Source organism: Lepidochelys kempii, chromosome 4, assembly GCF_965140265.1.
Source record: "Lepidochelys kempii isolate rLepKem1 chromosome 4, rLepKem1.hap2, whole genome shotgun sequence".
NCBI classification, from domain to species: domain Eukaryota; kingdom Metazoa; phylum Chordata; order Testudines; family Cheloniidae; genus Lepidochelys; species Lepidochelys kempii.
In genome coordinates, this window is record NC_133259.1 from 135369864 (window position 1) to 135391329 (window position 21466).

General features: G+C 38.7%; 1 protein-coding gene across 1 annotated transcript in view; it reads left to right on the forward strand.

The window, feature by feature from the left end:
* Window positions 1-21466, forward strand: part of ATRN (attractin) — a 270477-nt gene that overhangs the window by 122851 nt on the left and 126160 nt on the right. Inside the window, exons 12-19 of the mRNA XM_073342975.1 lie at window positions 1615-1835; window positions 3604-3719; window positions 4434-4572; window positions 6499-6680; window positions 9211-9427; window positions 12000-12185; window positions 14134-14367; window positions 15847-15984. Of these exons, the coding sequence (XP_073199076.1) occupies window positions 1615-1835; window positions 3604-3719; window positions 4434-4572; window positions 6499-6680; window positions 9211-9427; window positions 12000-12185; window positions 14134-14367; window positions 15847-15984 (1433 nt within the window). The remainder of the gene's footprint in view (window positions 1-1614; window positions 1836-3603; window positions 3720-4433; window positions 4573-6498; window positions 6681-9210; window positions 9428-11999; window positions 12186-14133; window positions 14368-15846; window positions 15985-21466) is intronic.

A 21466-nucleotide genomic window follows, 5' to 3' on the forward strand; every position in this document is an offset into this window, starting at 1 on the left:
ACCGACAGAGAGCAGAAGACCAGAAATCCAAAGTGCAGGCACTGCAATGTTTATTGGGGTTAATTCCAAGCATACATATTCATAGCTCTACACGCTGGCAGAGTCTGTTCCCCAGTATTCCGTTCCCAGCTCTGATGCCACAGAGCCTTGCCTGTGTCCCCATTCCATCATTCTCTTTTCCAGTTCTCTAGTTTCTTTTCCCAGCTGTTCCAACTGAGTCTGCATTACTTGTGCTTGCCTTACGTCCTTCTCTAAACTTTCCTGGCAGATTTTAAAACTTTCTTGCGGGGTCTGTAGCCCGGCACATGCCTCCCCCTTGTATTCAATTACCTTTTTCGTAGCCCGCCACAACAGCCATATCACAGCTGTCCTGCTTCTTGCTGGCATTAGGCTTGTATAGCTGTACATACTTCTCAAACATGTTTTCTAATGTATCAGTTATCACATCAGGTTCCACTGTATCCTCCATCCAAGGGCAGGTCCCAAATGCAGTAATCTCCGTCCCTAACATAGAAGGGGCTTAACTTTAATCCGTTAGTGTGCCTCCTCTACCCCTTTACTCTTTTTAAACATCTCAAAAACCTTGCACGGTATCTCCCCGCACGCTCTCACTCACTTATACTTAATATGGCATGTTCCCAAAACTCAACGCAGTATCTCCCCAAGCGGACTTCTAATCCTACAAATAAGGAGTCACCTGTGAGACCCCGTCTCACAATCCAGCACTCCTTATATCTCTCCTCCCCTTCCCCCCTGCCCCCGCAATTCTCCACCAAATGTTAGGCTCTGATAGAGGCCTTCCAGTATCTGCCTGCTCCCCCATCCCGTAGGAAGTGTTGGTATATAATACTCTAAATATTTTTTTGGTTGAGAATATAAACCCCACTCACTCCACATTCACACTCCTTTCATACTACACCAGAGTCTGAAGATCCGAAGCAAATCCCAATGGCTAGTCGAAATTCAGTCCGATCACAAGGCGTGGGGAGCCTCACATTACACGCCTCTTCTTTTTCAGGGATCTGGGTCTGGGTCTGACTGCAATTTCAGCTATAGCAAACAACTTTTTTTATAGACCAGACTGTTGCATCCTTAGCTCTTTGTCTGTTTAATAAGCCTTTCATCCATAATTCCAGGAGAGCAGTTCTGGGCAGGCCGCCATAATCCAAGACATTCCATTTCCTCTTATGGACATGACAAAGTTTGTTTTGCATGACAATTCTTGACTGCTCATAACCTTAAATCCTTGCTTCAGGTGCCAGCACACAACTCACGTACGCATTCAGCATTTATACTAGGCCCGTATGGCCTATACCGTATTGCAACATATAGATCACAACAATCCCTGACTGAGGAGTGATCTGATGCAGTTTATGGCTCAAAAGTCATGGACTGAGATTTACTGAACTAATGGAAATCTGAGACACCATTTTGTTTAATGTGTTCCTTAACCAACATCTATTTATTTAATTGGATTTACAAGAAGAGGGCTCCTATCAATGTATTCTAGGTGCCCTGCACAGTTATCAAGAGCTGTGTAACTGAAATGCAGCTATAAATGGTCTACAAATATATGAACATAACATTTACTTCAATTTTCTTATTTATGTTTAGCACTGTGTATATATTTGGAGGTTTCAACAGTCTCCTCCTGAGCGATATCCTGAGGTATACACCAGAAAGCTGTGAAGCTTATGACAATGAGACATCTTGCTTAAGAGCAGGTCCTGGAGTCAGGTGTGTGTGGAACACCACTTTTTCTCTGTGTGTCCCATGGGAAAGAGCAACAGCAGAGCAACAACAAAAAGTTTTTGAAGAATGTCCTTCAAAACCAGGTATGTATGCATTGCACTTCTATAACATAGACACATAGCAACGAGTATATTTGTGTTAAAAAGATGCACTACCACCAAAACAAGGCACTCCACTACACATGCTTCTCCATCTGAGAGGATAAAAGAACAAACATCACGTGACCGATGTATAGTCTCATAGCTTAATGCACTACTGGAAGGTACTCTGGATACTGTGGTGATGAGTGTGGAATAAAAGCATATATAGAATAGACTTCTTTGCTTTTTTCTTTCCATACTGTTTCAAATCTTCTCTGTTCCTCCTCACATTTTTGTACATTACATTGTTCACTAAATAGTCAAAGTCAGGGATTGTGGGCCAAGATTCTATATGATATGAACTTCAGCTATAATCATGAACAAGTCAGCTGCGCCTACACTATTGGGTATGCCAAATCTTTTCATTACCACAGTTGTAAACTTCAGGTTATTTCTTGAAAATATTCAACATTCCAAGAGTTAGCAAAAAGATAAACGAGTAAAAATCGAGGAGTTGGCTGGTTTTGTGGTCCCAAAAATAATTTGAATGTGTTTAGTATGTTTCTTCTAGCAGTAAGCGACAACAGTGTGTGCATTAGCAAGCTATTGCTACATACCTTGTGTAGAAGGTGCACCTGTAGACTTCTAATAAACAGCCTTTTGTGTCTTACTGTGAGAGCATGACTTTAATTTTGTGTTAATAAAAACTGGACAGTGTACAAATTAAATGCTACAGTAAAGTGATAGAAATGGCTTGAGGGCCACAGACTGCTGCTGAAATGATTGCTTGGCTGTTTGGGGGCTGGACAGTTAAAACTCTCAATTTTTCCTCCTTTAAACATCCACCCAACTCAGACTGTTGCTTTTATCTTTGCTCTTTTATTAAATTTCCCAATGGGAGACAGGCTTGGACCATTGTTCCATAGAAAGTGACTGAGATTTGTCATTCTGAGAGCCTCCAACTCTGTTGACAAGCACCATTGGGAAAGATGGAGCAGGGCCATGCTGCACTCCTTTGTGCTCACCAAGAGAGAAGGTGTTATCAGATAATTGTTGCTATCACTTTTTCAACTAGAGTGGGGAGAGGGGCTCATAGAGTTACTAATCTTTGAGCAATTTCTTGGAACTACATTTAATTCTGGACTCCATTTATTAAAATTTCTAACAGCTATCAAGTCTGCAGTAGTTTATGCCAGTGCTCTGCCAGCTCCCAGAGTTGATTTTTTTCTGAAACTTGCTTCTGTAGTATATTGCATCCTTTAATTGTGTGAAAACAATTGATGTAAAAGGACAGTAATTTGGGATCTTTAGTGTATAAACAAAGTACTGCATAAGCAGAGAAGATAAACGAGGAAGATGATGAACTGGAAGATTTAAACTTCATATGAAACTCCCAATTGAGAGCCAGGATTTCTGAAAAATGTGTCTGCATTTGCACACTTAAATTAGATGTCCATTTGTCATTTGCACATATGTCTATTGGGCTTACATGGGCAATCTCAACATTTGTGTGTCTTTCTCCATTGAATTGCAGGTGCACTTTCCTGAAAGTGTCTTAAAATTTATTGACAGAGGAAATTAATGGAATTTCTTTCAACTTAGTTAAATTAAAGTAAAAACAAGAAGTCCAGTTTAATTGATAGCTGTTGTAGGTTATGGGAAATCTGTTGGCACAGCCATTGGTTATAACACGTGTGTAAACAGCTTCTTAGAACTCTGTCAGGAAATGCTTGTTTTGGGTCATGCAGGTTTTTTTCTTTAATTGTTGTAGACCATGAAAAATGTAATCAGATTACAGACTGCTATAGCTGTACAGCGAATACGAATAACTGTCAATGGTGCACTGACCAGTGTATCTTAAAGCATAACAACTGCACAGATGATCAGGTAAACGTGTTTAAATATCACTCTGAAAATGTTAATCTTGCTATGAAGTTTCAATGTCAGGAAAACTAATCTGTGTCACAATGACCTCTATGTATGTGTTTCTGCTGTGTAACTGTAACTACAAACATCTGAATTTCTTGAGGTTCAGTGGCTTTTTGTGGGACCCTGGATTATATTATACTTCAGCTACTTAAGTAGTGAGTATCCTAAAGAGACAATGGGAAGGGGCAAGGAAAGATGAGGATATCAGTAATAACATCAAGTATCAGGGGGTAGCCGTGTTAGTCTGGAACTGTAAAAGTGGCAAAGAATCCTGTGGCAGCTTATAGACTAACAGACGTATTGGAGCATAAGCTTTCGTGGGTGAATACCAACTTCGTCGGCATCTTTGCCACTAATAACATCATATGATTTATTTGGTAAGGCACGTGCACATCTTGATGATTCCATTCATAAGTCCAAAAAACCCTTGATTCTCTCCTCACATCTTTTAAGCAAGATGGCACAACTGGTTTAAGAGGGACTTGAGCATGGTGAGGGAGGTGGCTTAGCATGCAGGTTTGGGGAAGGAATTCTGAACATGATACATCTTCTGAAAATATTGGTCCTTCAGTAGACCTAATTTGTTGCCCCTTCTACAGAATTATAATGGTGGTCCTTGTGAGCGTGAATAGACATGTAAGAAAAAAAACGTAAACATCCCGTGTGTTTTAGGTACCCCTTACTGAATATGACAAATGCCCCAAGGATAATCCCGCATATTATTGTAACAAAAAGACAAGTTGTAAAAGCTGTGCCATGGATCAGAACTGTCAGTGGGAGCCCAGAAATCAAGAGTGCATAGCTTTACCTGGTATGTATATTTTGTATTTAAAAACAAATACTAAATCCCTAAATCCAAAAACATCCTTTATTTTCCTCATCAAAATCTATGATTAGGGTGAGGTAAGGACTGTTCTTTATAAGGAACAATTAGTTTTATATATATGTTAATGTTATGTGAGATTTGCTTTGAAATCCAACTGATTTTTATTTTTGATTACAAATATTCATACTGTAAAAAAGATGCGGAAAAGAAATACTATTTTTCAGTTCACCTCATACAAGTACTGTACTGCAATCTCTTTAGTGTGAAAATGCAACTTACAAATGTGGACTTTTTTTAATGTAACTGCACTCAAAACAAAAACAATATAAAACTTTAGCGCCTACAAGTCCAACCATGAAGGGGCGTATGAATGTTTAGTGTATCTGGCACATAAATACCTTGCAATGTTTACAACAGTGCCAGGCGAATGCCTGTTCTTACTTTCAGGTGACATTGTCTCCTGTAAATGTAAACAAACTTGTTTCTCTTAGCAATTGGCTAAACAAGCAGTAGGACTGAATGGACTTGTATGAGGTTTTTGTTTATCTTTTTTACAGTGCAAATATTTGTAATAAAAATAATTTAAAGTGAGCACTGTACACTATGTATTCTGTGTTGTAATTGAAATCAGTATTTTTGAAAAATGTAGAAAAACATCCAAAATATTTATAATACATTTAAATTTGTATTTTATGATTAACAGTGCGATTAAAACTACAATTGTGACAGTTTTTTAATCTAGTTAATTTGTTTTGCATTAATCACATGCATTAACTGTGATTGACAGCCCTAGCAGTAGTAATATAGTGGATGAAGAGGTTGTACTTAAGCTCCAAGCAAAATATTTCAGATCTGCTATTGTCCCACTTTTGTCTATTTCTTTATTTATGTAATTGTTTCAAAAGATTTTATATCCCAATAAGACCCAGTTGTAATCAAGGCTAATTTAATTATCAAAAAACGTGTGCTTTCCCATCATCTGTTGTATAATGTAAGATTGGTACTGTATTATTCATTTGGGAATCAAGAGGATGTTATAAAATACTATATTCTATTATTTTTCCTAGTACTTCTGTGTCCTGAATATTTCTATATCTGGATGAAGTAGGGTAACGAGTATACTGCCTTGAATTAATACTTTATTTTTCAAAAAATCTGAAAGAGAAATGTTTCTTCCCTCCCACCTCCAAAATTGCCAGATTTCATAATTTAATGTTTTTCTCTGTTTGACACTTTTCTTTAGTCCTAAGCACTTGGAGTCATGTGACAAGCAAAAGCTTTCATTTAACAAAAAATAAGTTTCTAGCCCATTTGGTTATAGAGAGAGACTTTAAAACGTGACCTGAATGCACCCTAAAAATTCAAAGAACTGAAAGCAGTTAAAAAACCCAAAATGTATTATTTTTTTATTTAATCGTTTTAAAGCCAGTTTCATGATGGGGTCGGGGGGAGTGAATCTAACTCAAAATTTAATTCTTGGGATTGGCAGTACTGCACCCTACCTCTTGTTTTGATTGTTTCCGAGGGCAAGGGCATATCTCTTCTACTAGAATTTAGTAGTTGAATATTTAATTTATTTCAGTTGACAAAAATATTAAAAAGGTACATTTGACGTAAATTAGAGACAAATATCCAACTAAAACTAGTAGCTAACCTGCATACCCCAAACAAAACTCCACTCCTGCCAAAAGATCTGTTCCCATCAAAGCTACTCCTTCTCCAAAAGCCTTGGTTAATAGATGTGCCTTTTAGCATGGCAGGAAGGTTGGTGAACCAAGCTCTTTTGGATTAAAGGAATAGGCTCCAATGCTGAGGGCCCCTTGTGAAGGACATTCACCATCTCCAAGTGATGTGTTTTGACCTGGGGGAGAAAGGTGTTGTGTATCATGAATTGCTTTCACTTTTTCATAGAAAATATCTGCGGAGCAAACTGGCATTTGGTTGGCAACTCGTGTTTGAAAATCACTCGTACAAAAGAGAGCTATGACAATGCTAAATTGGCATGCAGAACTCACAATGCTCTACTGGCATCTCTCACAACCCAGAAGAAGGTGGAATTTGTTCTAAAGGAGCTGCAGAGAATGCAGTCTTCGGTGAGTGTGGTTCTTGAACATCATTTGAGTATCAGAGCGCCGAATATGGAAGAGTACTTACTGTGGTACTGTGTGTTTTGTACCAAAATCAAAATATGCCTCTTAACTCAGGGGGCTGATTTTCTTTTGAGATTCCACGTATTCCATGGCAGCTTTGCAGTGAAATAGTAGAGAATGTAAATGTCTAACATAAATATAAACATTCAGGGTGCCTCAAGGATATCACTGCATAATAAAATCACACACACACTTCTGATTTGGGATACATGACTGCAACATGAAGGTGCGTAGTTCTCATGTGAACCGTACCCTGGGCTGTAAATAAAGGTTCCACTGGGGCGTGTAGCAAGGCATTCTCTTGCTTTTGCAACAAATCAGCCAGAGACCTCTTTTGAGTGCAATCACCAGTGCCTTTTACAGTGTCAGCTCCTACCACCTTCTATTTACAGACCGCTGCATAGTAGCAACCTGGGGGGACAGCTAGCTTCTCCAGCCAGCAGGGATGCCCAGCCTTTGGTTCCTCCCTTTCATCCGCCCCCTTACTTCTTTCCTGCCAGCCCTGTATAGCCCCCTGGCTAATGAGGCCCTCAGGTGCTTCCCTTCTAGCAATTAGGCGAGGCATACTCAGCCAGCCCCAATTAATACTACTTAACTGGAGCTGAGCTAACAGGGGCCTGGCTCAGGACCTCCTAGCCAGTACCCTGTTACAGGGCACCATATATACTTCATGTAAAGCACTTAAATTGTTGTTCTGTTCTGAAAAGTGGTTTGATGCTCAACAGACCCATGTGAAGTATTCAGTTAGATCTGCTCTAGTGACCAACATTTTCCCCTGTTATCGTTACAGAGCCAAACACAACTAATAAAATGATTTAGAATCTATTACTACTTGCACATCAATAGAATTGACTTTTTTTTCTAATCAGTGACACTTGTACAAAGACATGGGTGGCAGGTTGCATAAGTGTTGCTAAGGTTGTCGTGGTGGTGCACAGATGTAACAGGTCCTAATTTGGTCTGCAGAACCATTTTTATTGATGATACAGAAGAAGAACTTATTTAAGCTCTCAGAGCCAAGACTGCGCAGGGCAAGCAGTCAGTGACATTAACTTTTTATTGGTAAACTGAAAAAATGGTAAACCGAAAGAAATGAGGTAATAAACATGGAACATCCTATTATGTTGTTACTTTTCAGAGCAGAAACATACTTTATATGTAGAATACAAATATCTAAAGAAAAATTGAATTGTTAAATTGAAACAAGAACATTTTTCCTTCTTCCTACTTTTGCTTGCTCTGTGATCTTAAAATGACACCGTTCAACAGTTATAAGACACTAGGGTGGTCCATTTTTATCAATCCTATATTAGGTATTTTCTGTACAAGATTACACATTAAAAAAATCATTTGTGAGGCAAGGGGGAGATACACAGAATATTGTAAAAGTACATGGTTTTCAAAACTCAAGGCTTTTAGATACCATGGTGATGAGTGCTGTATAAATTGATGAACTTGTTGGCCATTCCCATAAGCTCTCTAACATTTGAACTTTTTTTAGAAAGGATGTCGTTCACTTACCTCTGGTTACTTTATTGCTTAGAGAGTTGGAAATGGTGAAGGTTTTAGAAAAACTATGCAGATTTTTAAGGAATCTTTTGGTTTTAGTTTATATTTGTATGTTTTATTGTTTTAGCAAGTTTTGTAATTTCTAAAAATAGCTTTGGTAGAAAGCCACACTGTATCTGGTATTTGAACTCTGCCTTTCACTGATGTGCTGCTTTCACTCTGATAATGACCTTCTGAGGGAGAGTGCTCACTGATTAAGAACTGAGTGATTGCAGCTTCTCTGTTCATTTGTAGTTCCTCTGAAAAAATGTGGCCTGATTTTTTCAGAGGTGCTGGGTACCCACATTGCTTCAGTAAGTGTTGCAGGTTTAAGTTAAGCAAAGATAAAATGTTTTGAAGTAGGCAGATTACTTTGTGAGTGCTCCCAATGATAGTAACTGTTTTCATTGCTAAGATAAACTATTTGTAGCCGTTTTCTTTAAGTTGCCATTGCGTTCTGTATAACAATCACCCCAGAAAAATGCTATTTCCATTTCTAACCTTTTACAATACACTCATGAGCATCTAAGGCCAACTCTTCTTGTTAATTTCAGAATTGTTCAGGTTTGATATATTTACATGTTCTGCCTCCTCTCTAGTGCTTACCTTTTTTCAGCTATTTAAACACTATGTGTGGAGTGGTTTGGGAGATGGGAGGGAGTGTGTTTTAAATTAGATGAATAAGGCACATGCCTGAAGGATGTTAATTCTCCAGTTGATGTGCTCTGTAAGTCCAGTGGGACTGAGAAAACAATATGCCCTTAATTAATGTTTGCACCTCCAAATCTGGTAGAGTGGTTCATACACATTGCATGACGTTAGTTTTTTGTTTGTTTATTTGTTTGTTTTTAAAGTCCTGCTTCTTAACTATGCGAAGTGATAAAATTGTGGTGTTCATTCAATCGAACATTTATTTTATCTCTAGCCCAAAACTTTGACCCCATGGGTTGGGCTGCGGAAGATCAATGTGTCGTACTGGTGCTGGGAAGACATGTCTCCATTTACAAACACCTTGCTCCAGTGGCTGCCTGGGGAACCAAGTGATGCTGGATTTTGTGGATATTTAGCTGAGCCTTATCAGCAGGGATTGAAGGCCGCAACATGTATCAACCAAGTTAATGGCAGTATCTGTGAAAGGCCTGGTAAATATGCGGCTGATAAAAATTTTTCTGTTTTTGTGGGAAACTAGTTGAGAAGTATTTTACTGTCTAAGTAATGCAAATAAGATCCCCCCCCAATTAAATTTTGAATGTTTGCATCATTCAGTAACCAAACAGACCAGTTTGAACAATAGTTTTTTTTTTAGTTATTCTGTAAAAAAAATCAGGTATTTAAAAAACCAGCAGAAGTACAGTGAGACTGTTCAGCAATAATTAGCTTTAAAACTTTCTCCCAACTGTATATTTGTATGTGACATTCAGGTTAATTATGGTATGGAACAATCTTCTTACTAAAAAATAAAAACTATTCCCTACCTGAATTTTTTTTGTACATGTTGTCTAGCCAGAGGATAATTTTTTTGAAGTTTAAAGTTAATTGAGCAAAACACTTTGGAAATATGAGAGTTTTGAAAAATGAGGTTATTTGCTTTTGGAAAAGCCCTCTATCATTTTTGGAACTGCATATCTTTAAAACGGCTGGGTCTATTAACTCTCCATTTTAGATAGTTATTCTGAATAACAATTAGAGCCTTCTTTTTAATATTTTAGAAAGGCTGGCTGATTACATATCTAAATTAGCCACACCAATGTAAGTCCTGCTCTGCGCTAGTACAGGATAAAGTTAGAGATGAAGATGTTTGCAGAAACTTTTTCACAACATTTTAACCTAGTCTATAACTAGTTTAAAACTTAACTTGGTCTGTGTCTGTCCCTTTTTATCTGAGAATGGTTCGTCTAAATTGTCATCTAATGGATTAAGCACCGGACTAGGAGCCAAAAATTCTTGAGTTAGAATTCTGGTTCTAATACTGATTTGATCTGTAGCATTGGTCAAATTACTTAACCTTTATCCCTCTCTTCCACATGTAAAATGCTGACACAATTAACTTCACAAAAGTGTGAAGAGGACTATATGGATAACGCATATGCAGCACTATAAAGATATAAATAGCAATAACATTCAAGTTGTTTCCTTTCAGTTTTACTCTGTATTTGTACTGAAGATAATTCATAATGACTGAAAAATGAATTTGTTGTAACTGATATATTTCCTACTGCGTGGATCTTATATTGTAAAGTTTCTCATCATGGCCACGTTACAGATGAAATGACTCAGTTCAGCAACAACTGAATGAAATACTCAAACTAAATTTTGAGAGATTTTTCAATTAGTAGTGCAGTTGGGCTAATTATTTTTTGGCAAATAAACTGATCACTGAAAAATGCAGTTTCGGCCAACCCGAAACTATTCACAAACTGGGCACGAGTTAATCACATAGTTTTTTGACCAAACCAAAAATATCAAAACATTTTGGCAGTGCCATTTTGTTTTGACCAGACTCAAAACGTTTGTTTCAGCTTTGGGCATTTTGACAAAAGCAATGGAGTTCATTCACAAAATGCATAGTGGCAATTTGTAGTCATTCATAAAGACAATGAATAGGTTCTGAGCCAGGGAAAGAGAGTGAGAATGACTACCGGTATATTGACTGGTGGTTAGGGTTTTCGCCTAAAGTGTGAGAAACGAGAGTTTAAGTCCCTGTTTCCGAGACTATTTATTTATTTATTTATACAAAGTAGAACAGGTTCAACGGGGGAGACTGAGACCTGGTCTACACTAATGGCGTAAGTCGATCTAAGTTATGCTAGTTCCGTTATGTAACTGAAGTCGATGTAGCTTAGATCGATTTACAGCGGTGTCCACACTGTGCTGTGTTGACAGGAGACAGTCTCCCCTCGACATAGCTTCTGCCTCTCAGGGAGATGAAGTACAAAGTCGAAGGGAGAGTGCTCTCCCATAGACTTAGGGGTGCCAATATAGCTGGTAGTGTAGACGTGGCCTGAGAGAGCACCATACTAGAATATCCCGTAGCCAGGACCCTGTCCTGCAGTGGGGGAGACCCAAATTCAAGTTAATTTCTCCACATCAAGCAGAAGGGGGAATTGAACCCAGGAAAGTATATTAACCACTAGTGTAACGATTACAGTAGAAGGTTTCAGAGTAGCAGCCGTGTTAGTCTGTATTCGCAAAAAGAAAAGGAGGACTTGTGGCACCTTAGAGAAATTGGTTAGTCTCTATGGTGCCACAAGTACTCCTTTTCTTTTTGCGATTACAATAGAAGACATCTTCCCCCTGCCCTACATTTTGTGAATCTAGTTCTTTTTTTGCATTTATGAAAATACCTGAAATTGGAACAAAAAAATTTCAAGTTAGGTTAAAACTAAATGTTTTGTTTCAACCCAACTCAGTTTTTTTTGACTTCTTGATTCATCATAAATTTTGAAAATATTTTATTTTGGTTCAACCTGAAACGAAGCTGTCTTCAATTTTTCAGAACTGCCAGCAAACCAAAAAAAAAAAAAAATCCAGTATTCACCCAGCTCTAGTATATTTGTCACACTGAACTTCCCAGTTTGGCTAGTTGACAAAGAGCGATTCACCTCTATTTTTTTAATTGTGCAAATGAGCAAGGGCCTGTAATTTACTACCATAAAATAGAATATTGTGTAATCTGTTTTCTCATGTCATTGAGTGTTGTTTCTTAATGCCCAGCTAACCACAGTGCCAAGCAATGTCGCACGCCCTGTGCCTTGAGGACGGCGTGTGGAGAATGCACGAGTGGCAGCTCTGAATGCATGTGGTGCAGTAACATGAAACAGTGCGTGGACTCAAATGCTTACGTGGCCTCTTTCCCCTATGGCCAGTGTATGGAGTGGTACACCATGAGCAGTTGTCCACGTGAGTAATTTCCTCTGTACCTGGAAAGACGGTCTAAGAAAGCTTGGCTTAGATAAATTGTTAACAAATTTCATGTGACAAAATCATAAGCAGTTACATAGTGTTAGAAAAATCACAGATCCCTGATTGGATGAGCTTTACAAATGTAAGGACTAATCCTTGAACATGCTATGTTTCATGGAAGGTGTTGAGCAGGATTGTGCCCTAAAGTATGGCTCTAACCTAAACAGCAAATAATGTAAGCTCTCAAATGGGGTTATGAAAACTCAGATTTTTCAGGAAGAAAACATATCCAATATTTTTTTTCAGAATTTTTTCAATTTTTCAACTTGTCATTCTGAAATGTTTAAATTAACAAAACGTATGTAAAATATTTTTGCTAAGTCAGAAGTATTCATTTCTGATTTGATCCGTTATTTAAAAGGAGAGCTATTCTAAAAGTTAAACAGCAGTGAGGAGAACATCAAGGTTCTCATTTTGTGTATTTTGAAACCATAAAGAGGTTATAGAATTTTGTAGGAGCCTCGTGGGAATGGGGGTCTAGGTAAAGTCATTGGTAATAGAGAATGGTGTAGTTGGGGGAAATGAATTATCATTAAATATTTGAGGGGGAAATTAGGGGGCTGAGTTTGCTAGGCTCTAGAAACTGGTGGAAGCTGGTCAAGAAATCCGATGATACAGTTCTGGACGAAGCTGACTAGCATCTTATTTTTCATTCTACAGTATTTTATGCAATAGGTTGTTTCTTTTCATTCTCTCTTCAGTGAATATGAAAATTGCTTATAAACCCTGTACAATGGTTAGTTTTGAATTATTAATTCATAAACAGATAGCTGGTATTTTACTCCACATGCTTGAAGTTGAAGGAAGTGATAGGAGATGTGATTGAATGGAGCAAAGTAATAGAAGCATATTGTTCTGCCTCTAAAGTCAAAATGCAAACACTGCCAAGAATTCAATAGTTAAGATAGAAAGACATTATACTCCTCTCTGAGTACAGAAAATCTTCCTTCATTTGTTCAAGATCAAATCTGTGATTGAATGAAACTGTGTATTGAAGCAGAATAGCACAACATTGAGGTTGCTCCTGCAAATAAGACAAATTCTATGTCATCACGGAAACAGTCCCACTTATTACAAGGAACTGAGGAATAGCTAACGGGTGTGTGGAATTTACACCCTAGCTCAGCAGGATGCTGGGCTTGAGGGATCTTCATATGCCCCCTAATTGTTGAGTTTGCTTTAGAATGTTTTGCGTCTGCATGGTGCTGCACTCCATTTCTACCAAGTGGTTCTGTGGAGACAGTAGCCTGAGGACAAATTACCTTGATAACTCCTTCTTTCTAATTTAGGTTTATATTTGATATAGAAGCATGTAATATAAGCTGTATATGGTGCATGTATAAATAAAGTGGGGTACATCTCAGTAAAGATTTGAAACAGGTCATTGGTTAATCAAATTAAAACTGTTTCTTTCCTTCATTTGGAGACCATGTATTTCATGTTTCTAATATTTTATTGTAAATAAGACAGTTATAATTCACATAGTTAATTGAAAACATTCAGCAACATTTTAGTGTGCACTGTTTAATTTTTAGAAAGAGACTGGGTGTTTTTCTGCTGTTTATTGGCTTTCTCTGTAACTGGTTAAATGATTTAGACTCTGTGCCTTACTTCACCAATTTGGATAACAGGCTGTTTTTTGTTTGTTTTGTTTAGTTTGTAATAAAGTTTAAAAGCAAGCTTTGAGATTGTCGGATTAAGTACACTAATAGAAATTCATGAAAATACATCTGTTTATAAATGTATTAGAATAAATGTTGATTCCAACTTGTAAGGATCAGTCTCAAGATCAGTAAAAGGCATATGAAGATTCTTATTTCAAATATTGTCTTGTATTGTGAGGTATCCAGTGGTTTATTATACCATTTGACATTTATTTTCAAAGCTGCAAACTGTTCTGGCTACTGCACATGTAGTCATTGTTTGGAACAGCCTGGCTGTGGTTGGTGTACAGACCCTAGTAACACAGGAAAGGGGAAATGCATGGAAGGCTCCTACAGAGGTCCAGTAAAGATGCCATCTCCACCAACAACAGGAAAATACTACCTGGAACCCATCCTTAATGTCAGCATGTGTCCAGCAGAGAACAAATACAACTGGTCCTTTATCCAGTGTCCAGGTAACTGAGCAGAAGTTTTTTTAAAAAATTGAAACACTTCAGAGGTCATAAAACTTAGATTATGTCTACACTGGCAATTGAACGACAAAACTTTTGTCTTTCAGAGGTGTTAAACCCTCCCCCTCCACCCAAGACAAAAGTTTAGCCACAGCAAGTGCCAGTGTGAATGCCGCTCGTTGGGACGAGAGGTTTTTTGTCGGCAGGAGAGCAGACAAACAGCGGCTACACTCAGTGACTTTTAGCAGCACAGCTGTGGTGATACAGCCATGTCACTAAAAGCCCGGGGTGAAAGTAGTAATAAACTCTTACTGGTACAGGGGCCTGGCTCCAGGCCCCCGGAAGGGGCAGGGCCTCGGGTGGAAGGGGCGGGGCTGCGGGGGTCAGCCTCCCCCAGCCAGCCCATCTGTGCTGCCTGGCCTGTGCCGCCTTGGGCTCCGGCGGCGATTTAAAAGGGCCCGGGGCTCTGGCTGCTGCTGCGGCGGTGGCAGCCGGGAGCCCTGGGGCCTTTTAAATTGCTGAGCCCGGGGAAGCTGCCCTTACCCCCGCCCCCTGTGTCGGGATCCTACCAGCAGGGCCGCCAACCTAAGGAGGGTTCTTTGCCATGGCAGCATTTAACGTTGCTGCCCCTTTTGCCACCCCCTCCCACCTGGCCATTGGTGGCCCTACTGGTGCAGTCCCTACCGGCAGGGCCGCCGACAGCGGGAGGCAAAAGGGGCAGCAACAGTGCTTTAACGTTGGCTGGTATGGGCTGGTACCGGCTCCTTACTGGTACGCTGAACCGTACCAGCCCACTTTCACCCCTGCTAAAAGCTGTGTAGTGTAGACATAGTCTTAGACTCCAGGTGAAAGACCAAATGCTTAAATGATTGCAGAACTTAATTTCCTGTTACTAAATGAAGAGACAAAAAAGTGAAATATGCACAAAGAATGTAAATTTGATTTTGAAAAGGAAGGAGTCCAGTCAGACTACAGTATTTTAGTCTTTATATTAATCACTTTTGAGTATATTTAAACAGGAAGAATGAATGAAAATAAGAAGAAATGCAGTTCTGGTTTTCTAAATAAAATATTCAGTTGACTATTAGCAAGGCCCAGTTTCTTATGCAGCACATTTATGATGAATTATCTAGTGAAGATCCCAGAATTGTGTGGACTGCCTGCCTCCCTCCAACCCCATGAACCTCTCCCTATTGTTAATTCCAGTCCAGTCAGAGGAGTATTTCTGTTATATACTTTGGTAATCAATTTATTTTATACCTCTCTAACATTTTATATTTGAACAGTTATCTTCGTGATGATCTCAGATGTCACGGCCCATAGCATGAGAACCAGGGTCTCTTTGCAATTCAGAACTTGCATGAGGTAGTTCCATTTGTAAAGTGATTAAACTGCTAACCCAAAATGCAGATCAGATTCTTCAGACACTCTATGATACACTACATTTGAGCACAACTACCAAGTATCTCTTTGTTTCCTCAGCCTGCCAGTGCAATGGGCACAGTAAATGTGTAAATGAAAGCATCTGTGAAAAGTGTGAGAACCTGACAACTGGCAAACACTGTGAGACTTGTATATCTGGCTACTATGGAGATCCTACTAATGGAGGAACATGCCAGTGTAAGTGAAGTCTTAAATCTGTAGTATAATCAAACCTCGGGGGTTTTATACTGCAGCTTATCACCATAGTATATGAGTGCAAATCAGATCCCTCTTAGTGTATATCAGCTAATGTATTTCATTTATTACATACCCAAACTACACTAAAAGAACATTAAGGTTGCAAAGCCAAGCTCTCAAAAACTAGGAAATGCCAGGATGAAGGCTGTCTGTGCAACATTAATTCAATCCTCCTGTGCATATGCATTATGAGAGAGTCTTGTCAAACATCACATAAGTCTGTGGCAGAATGAGGGGTAGAACTCATGCTGTGTGCTGAATGAGATGGGAATTCTGTGGAGACAAAAATAGCATGGGAGTATGTAATTTTAAAAAAAACTTAGCATAACAAATAGGCCCAAGAGGGCCAAATTAAGCTTGTACAGACTTCCTGACTGTCGTTAGTTTTGCTGAGGGGAAGTCTGTTGCTGGAAATATCTTCTTACACATGAGACATACTGCTTGATTTAAGGTAACTCAAGCAGTGTGTCTCATGTGTAAGATTAGATGTCCTACTAAAAGAGATGCTCTAGTTTAGCCAAAGTTTTGGGCACAATACAGAAATCACTTGATGAAACTTTGTGACCTGTGCTATTCAGGACATCTTATTCGATTATCATAATGATCCCTTCCATCTCTAAAGCCTATGACCCATTGCGGATAATGTAAAAATTCCATGGTCCTTTTTTTTTAAAAGCAGTAGTATTAATCCCAGTGTTTTGGTAGCAAATCAAGCTGGAATTTGCCCTTTACCGTACAGTATCGAAGTTCTTCCTTTTGTTTTAGTTAGACACTGTATTCTTTAGTTAGACACTGTCAGACTGCTTTCAGAGTAGCAGCCGTGTTAGTCTGTATTCGCAAAAAGAAAAGGAGGACTTGTGGCACTTTAGAGACTAACCAATTTATTTGAGCATAGGCTTTCGTGAGCTACAGCTCACTTCATCGAATGCATCCGTAGCTCACAAAAGCTTATGCTGAAATAGATTGATTAATCTCTAAAATGCCACAAGTACTCCTTTTCTTTTTGTCAGACTGCTGTGCATTGTTAAAACGTTGCCATATTTCACTGCAATTTCAGTGGTGGAGTAAGTGAAACCCCATTGGAATTACATTTAAAATTGAAAGATTCTTTGGGGGTCCTTAAGAAAGAAAAGCTTTATAAAAATATAAGATACTGTTAGCCAAAATTGGTATTTTTGATAAACAGGTATTGGGAGTACTGGGAAATGAATATGATAGGCATGATGTTATATACTTAATACAACATTAAACCATGTAATATCTATGTGAATTATTATTGCTGGTATTTTTAAACTGACTTTACATAGGGTGCCTTGAGGTACAGAGTTATGAGTGGCCCAAGCTATTCAATGAATTGGAGAGTGAGCTGGCAATAGAAGGCATGAATTTTTACTCCCAGCATTCAGTTCTAACTGGTGGATTACAGTGTGTCCCTGTGACACAGAATGTGACATAGAATAAGTTACTTTTTGAGGGGTCAGGGCGGTTCCAGCTTATTTATCTGAGCATGGTACAGAAACAGTTTGTTGTTGCTCACGTGTTGTACGACTCTTTTGCTTCTGTGGCGCCAACTACGTCAACCATTTCTCCTGCAACATCGTGCCATTGGTGAAGTTCTTCTGAGCTGAGACCCGGAACAATGAGATGGTTGTCCTGGCCTTGGCCTGCATCGTCAGTGTCAGGTCCTTGCTGATCTCTTTCCTGTACATCTTGGTGTACCTGTGGCCTGGGCCAAGGTATTCTGATCAGCAGGACAAAGCTAGTTCCGTGCTGTACACTCTGATTATTCCACTGCTGAAAGCCATGATCTACAGCCTAAGGAATAAAGAATAATAGTTTAAAGAGGCACAGAGGGGAAGGCTTCTTGTCACAGTCTGTGATTAGCATCCTCCCACCTGTCCATACCTCCAGAGAACCTCCCCCAAGCAGAGTTTTCTATAACACATAAAATGAGAAGAGCCAGAGACTCAATGACCTCCACTAGGGACTTGGCTAATGAAAGTCTGTCAAAGGTGGAAAGCACTGAAGCAGAGATTTTCAATGGACTGAAGGGAGTTAAATGCTCAAATCCGTTCATATGTTGTGAGAGTGGAATGTCTTTCTCTCTTCGTATCCTTATAAAATCCCAAACCAAATTCTATTCAAAGGTATGGAAAATGCTGGAAACCATGCTAAGTATTAATAGGTTGGCAATTAACATTTAATCCATAGCTAATAAAGCTAGTAGGTAATGTCAGAAGAAAAAAATTACTGTAAGGTATTTGGCCAAGTTTTTAGTTTACCCTCATTCTTTCAGTATCTACTGTGAAGGTGAACAAAACAGTTTGACCAATGAGGGCTAGCCTGGATTATAGATGGAGACCAGGGAGGCATGGCTACATCCCATAGTGCCAGAGCAATTGCTAGCCAGTTGTAGCTGTTTTTTGTTGGAAAGGCTGCCACTGGTGAATTCCTAGAGTTTGTTACAGGCACTGGATTGGCTGGTGTGTACTAGGAGCAGTCTTCTGTTATCTTAACCCTTTACACTGCCTCCTTTTTTCTCCTCTGAGATTATTTGGGTATTAATTCCTCTTTGTTCTGTCTGTATTGGTCAGGTTTGTTGCACCCTGTGTTTCAGTCACAGCCTTTGGGGGAGCGTGAATACTTGGAAGCAGTTGTGTGTTCACCAGCTATTGGTGGTGATTGTGTTTGTATGGTATGATTAACATACCTTTGATTTACAGGATTGCAATTTTAGTCAGTTGGTTCTGGTAGTATGGCATAGCATGGGTTAGATTCCCCCTGAAATGGGATAAAATTAATGTCAGAAGGATGGCAGGGTTGGTGTTTCCAACTTTCTCAAGGATGGAAGTTGGAAAAAATCCTTTTTTCCTGTGAATTGAACTCTTGTATATGACTTGGTGGCTGACTTGTGCATTGGTCTACATAGAACTGTGATCAGGTCTTGGAATAGTTGTAGGCTTCAGAATAATGTAGGCTTTTTGATACTAAAAATGTTGGCATACTTGGAATTTGAGTGACAAAAAGTGTGAGAAGGTGACAGCAAAAAGTGGGGGTAGCTGAGGTCTTCCCCTTTTTCCTTCTTGCCAAGATAGGTTACTTTAGGATGCTGCTGTTTTTAAGGTTTAATAAAGCTATGGCCACTTGGTCGAAAGAGAGTTCTTTCCCCTTTTCTTATTCACCCCTTGCCATTTGCAATATCAGAAAGACAATAACCAGATGCTAGCTAATTCCCGCTTCAGCAGCTGCTTTTTAAAAATAGTGTTGTCCTGTGTAGAACAGAGCATTAATAACAAAGGGCAGAAAATATAACCAATCGAAACACAAAAATAGCAGTCAGGGAGCTTTCTCTAGTTTATCCGGTATTTCTGAATTGTCCGATGGAACTTTCACATGAAGAAATATTAGTGCTAGATAAAAATACTATTTGGAAGAAAAGAGAAGGCACTGTTAGCCCTGAGATCAAATACATTTCCTCTCTGGTGATGATTCTAAAAGGGTGCTACCTGGAACACTTGCTGGCGGTCCACAGGCAGCTGGTTGGTGATAGGGTGCTGCACTTGCCCCTGTGAGTTGCTAAATTGCACTGAAAGACAGCTAAACTACATAAATCCTTTTCCATGCAAAGGGTGCAGTAGCTGCCACTGAGATGTTATGCAGTCATGAATGAGGAGGGAGTTTGCCCTCATGACAGTGAATAAGAATGGAGGTGGTCCCTGAGATAATCCTCTGTATTTTGCAGTCTGCACTGAGGAAAAAGCCTGAAGAACTCTGCTCTATGGGAGTGCTAATCTATAGTCCATAAGTTGTTTTGGCTTTTATGAGGTCCTCAGTGGATAAAAATTGACTATTTAAAATAAATAAAATGCATGTTTTTAAATCAAATTGGATTTTCCAATTTAAATTAAATGCAGGAATTAAAAAAAAAAAACTATGAAAAAAATGGAAATTGGCATCGTCGTCCTATGTTAAGGCCAAAATGTATTATACTCTATCATTTAAATTAAATACAAGAAATAATAAGCAGTACATGTTTTCTGCCAAGTTTTAAAGAAAATCAGACTGCTCTACTGGTGGAAGTCACTGGCTAAGTACCTGAAACCAGTTTGCTGAAGTGTTAAATCAGTGTTGGACAGCAGTACCCTTTTGTTCAGGTGCAGAGAGAACATTTTCTTTTCAGTTTATTCAACTAGTTCAGTTTAATAACTAGTTCATTCAAAGTTAAGAAACCAATTGGGAGTTGAAAAAGCAGGTAAGTTTTTTTTTTTTTTATCTTCTTTCAAACTATGGATAGATGTGAGGAGGAGATCTGCTTCTGAAATCTTGAAGGACAGTGTGACCAGAAATAATCAGTTCAGTTTACTGATTACAGATAATGCTTCTTTGGTTTAATAAATCAGTTAGTTTTAAATACAAAATATGTTTTGGTAAACTTCGATATTTTTTTCGAACGTATCCAGCACATTTAAGCTTGTTTTATTGAGTTAAAGAGAATCAATCTTTGAAAAATAACTAAAAAGTACGAATGCAAAAGGCAATTCAAATCAGTGATTTAAATCAAGGTTTTCTGCTTGCTTATTTAAATCATGATTAAAATCAGTGATGTAAATTGATCTAATTTAAATCAATCCTCCCTGATAAGGTAAAATAATTTACAGCAGGAGGCTGAAGAATCTGCTTTTATACTCCTCTAAGTGTCTAGTTCAGTACTTCTTCAGAAGCCATGTATGTTCCCCTTTCACACACATTCCTTGTGAAGATACAGGGCATGAGCCTGCCTTTCAGTCCTTTGGTTGGACAGCTCACAAAAGGAATCTAGGCACCATATGAAAGGAACTTTGATAGCCTGTCATCTAATTTTCATCTAGCATCCAGAAGGATGTTGATAAATTGGAGAGAGTTCAATGAAGAACTGTGAGAATGATTAAAGAAAACATACTTTATAGCGATTGACTCAAGGAATTTAATCTGTTTATTTTAACAAAGAGAAGGTAAAGGGGCGACTTGATTACAATCTGTAAGTATCTACATGGGGAACAAATATTTACTAATGGACTCTTCAGTCTAGCAGAGAAAGATATAACATGAGCCAGCGGGTGAAAGTTAAAGCTAAACAATTCAGACTGGAAATAAGGAATACATTTTTAACAGGGAGGGTAATTAAGCAATGGAACAACCTACAAGGGGCCAGGATGGATTCTCTATCAGGACGTTTCTCTGAAAGATATGCCCTAAGAATTATTTTTGGGGAAGTTCTCTGGCCTGTGTTATATAGGAGGTCAAACTAGATGATCACAATGTTCCCTTCTAGCCTTGGAATCTATGAACCTTTGAATTATATTAAATTAACTGCAAAGAAAAAATTTCTTGTACTTTTATTACTCCTTTATGAATAAAGATGTCAGAGTTTTTTCTGCTTGTT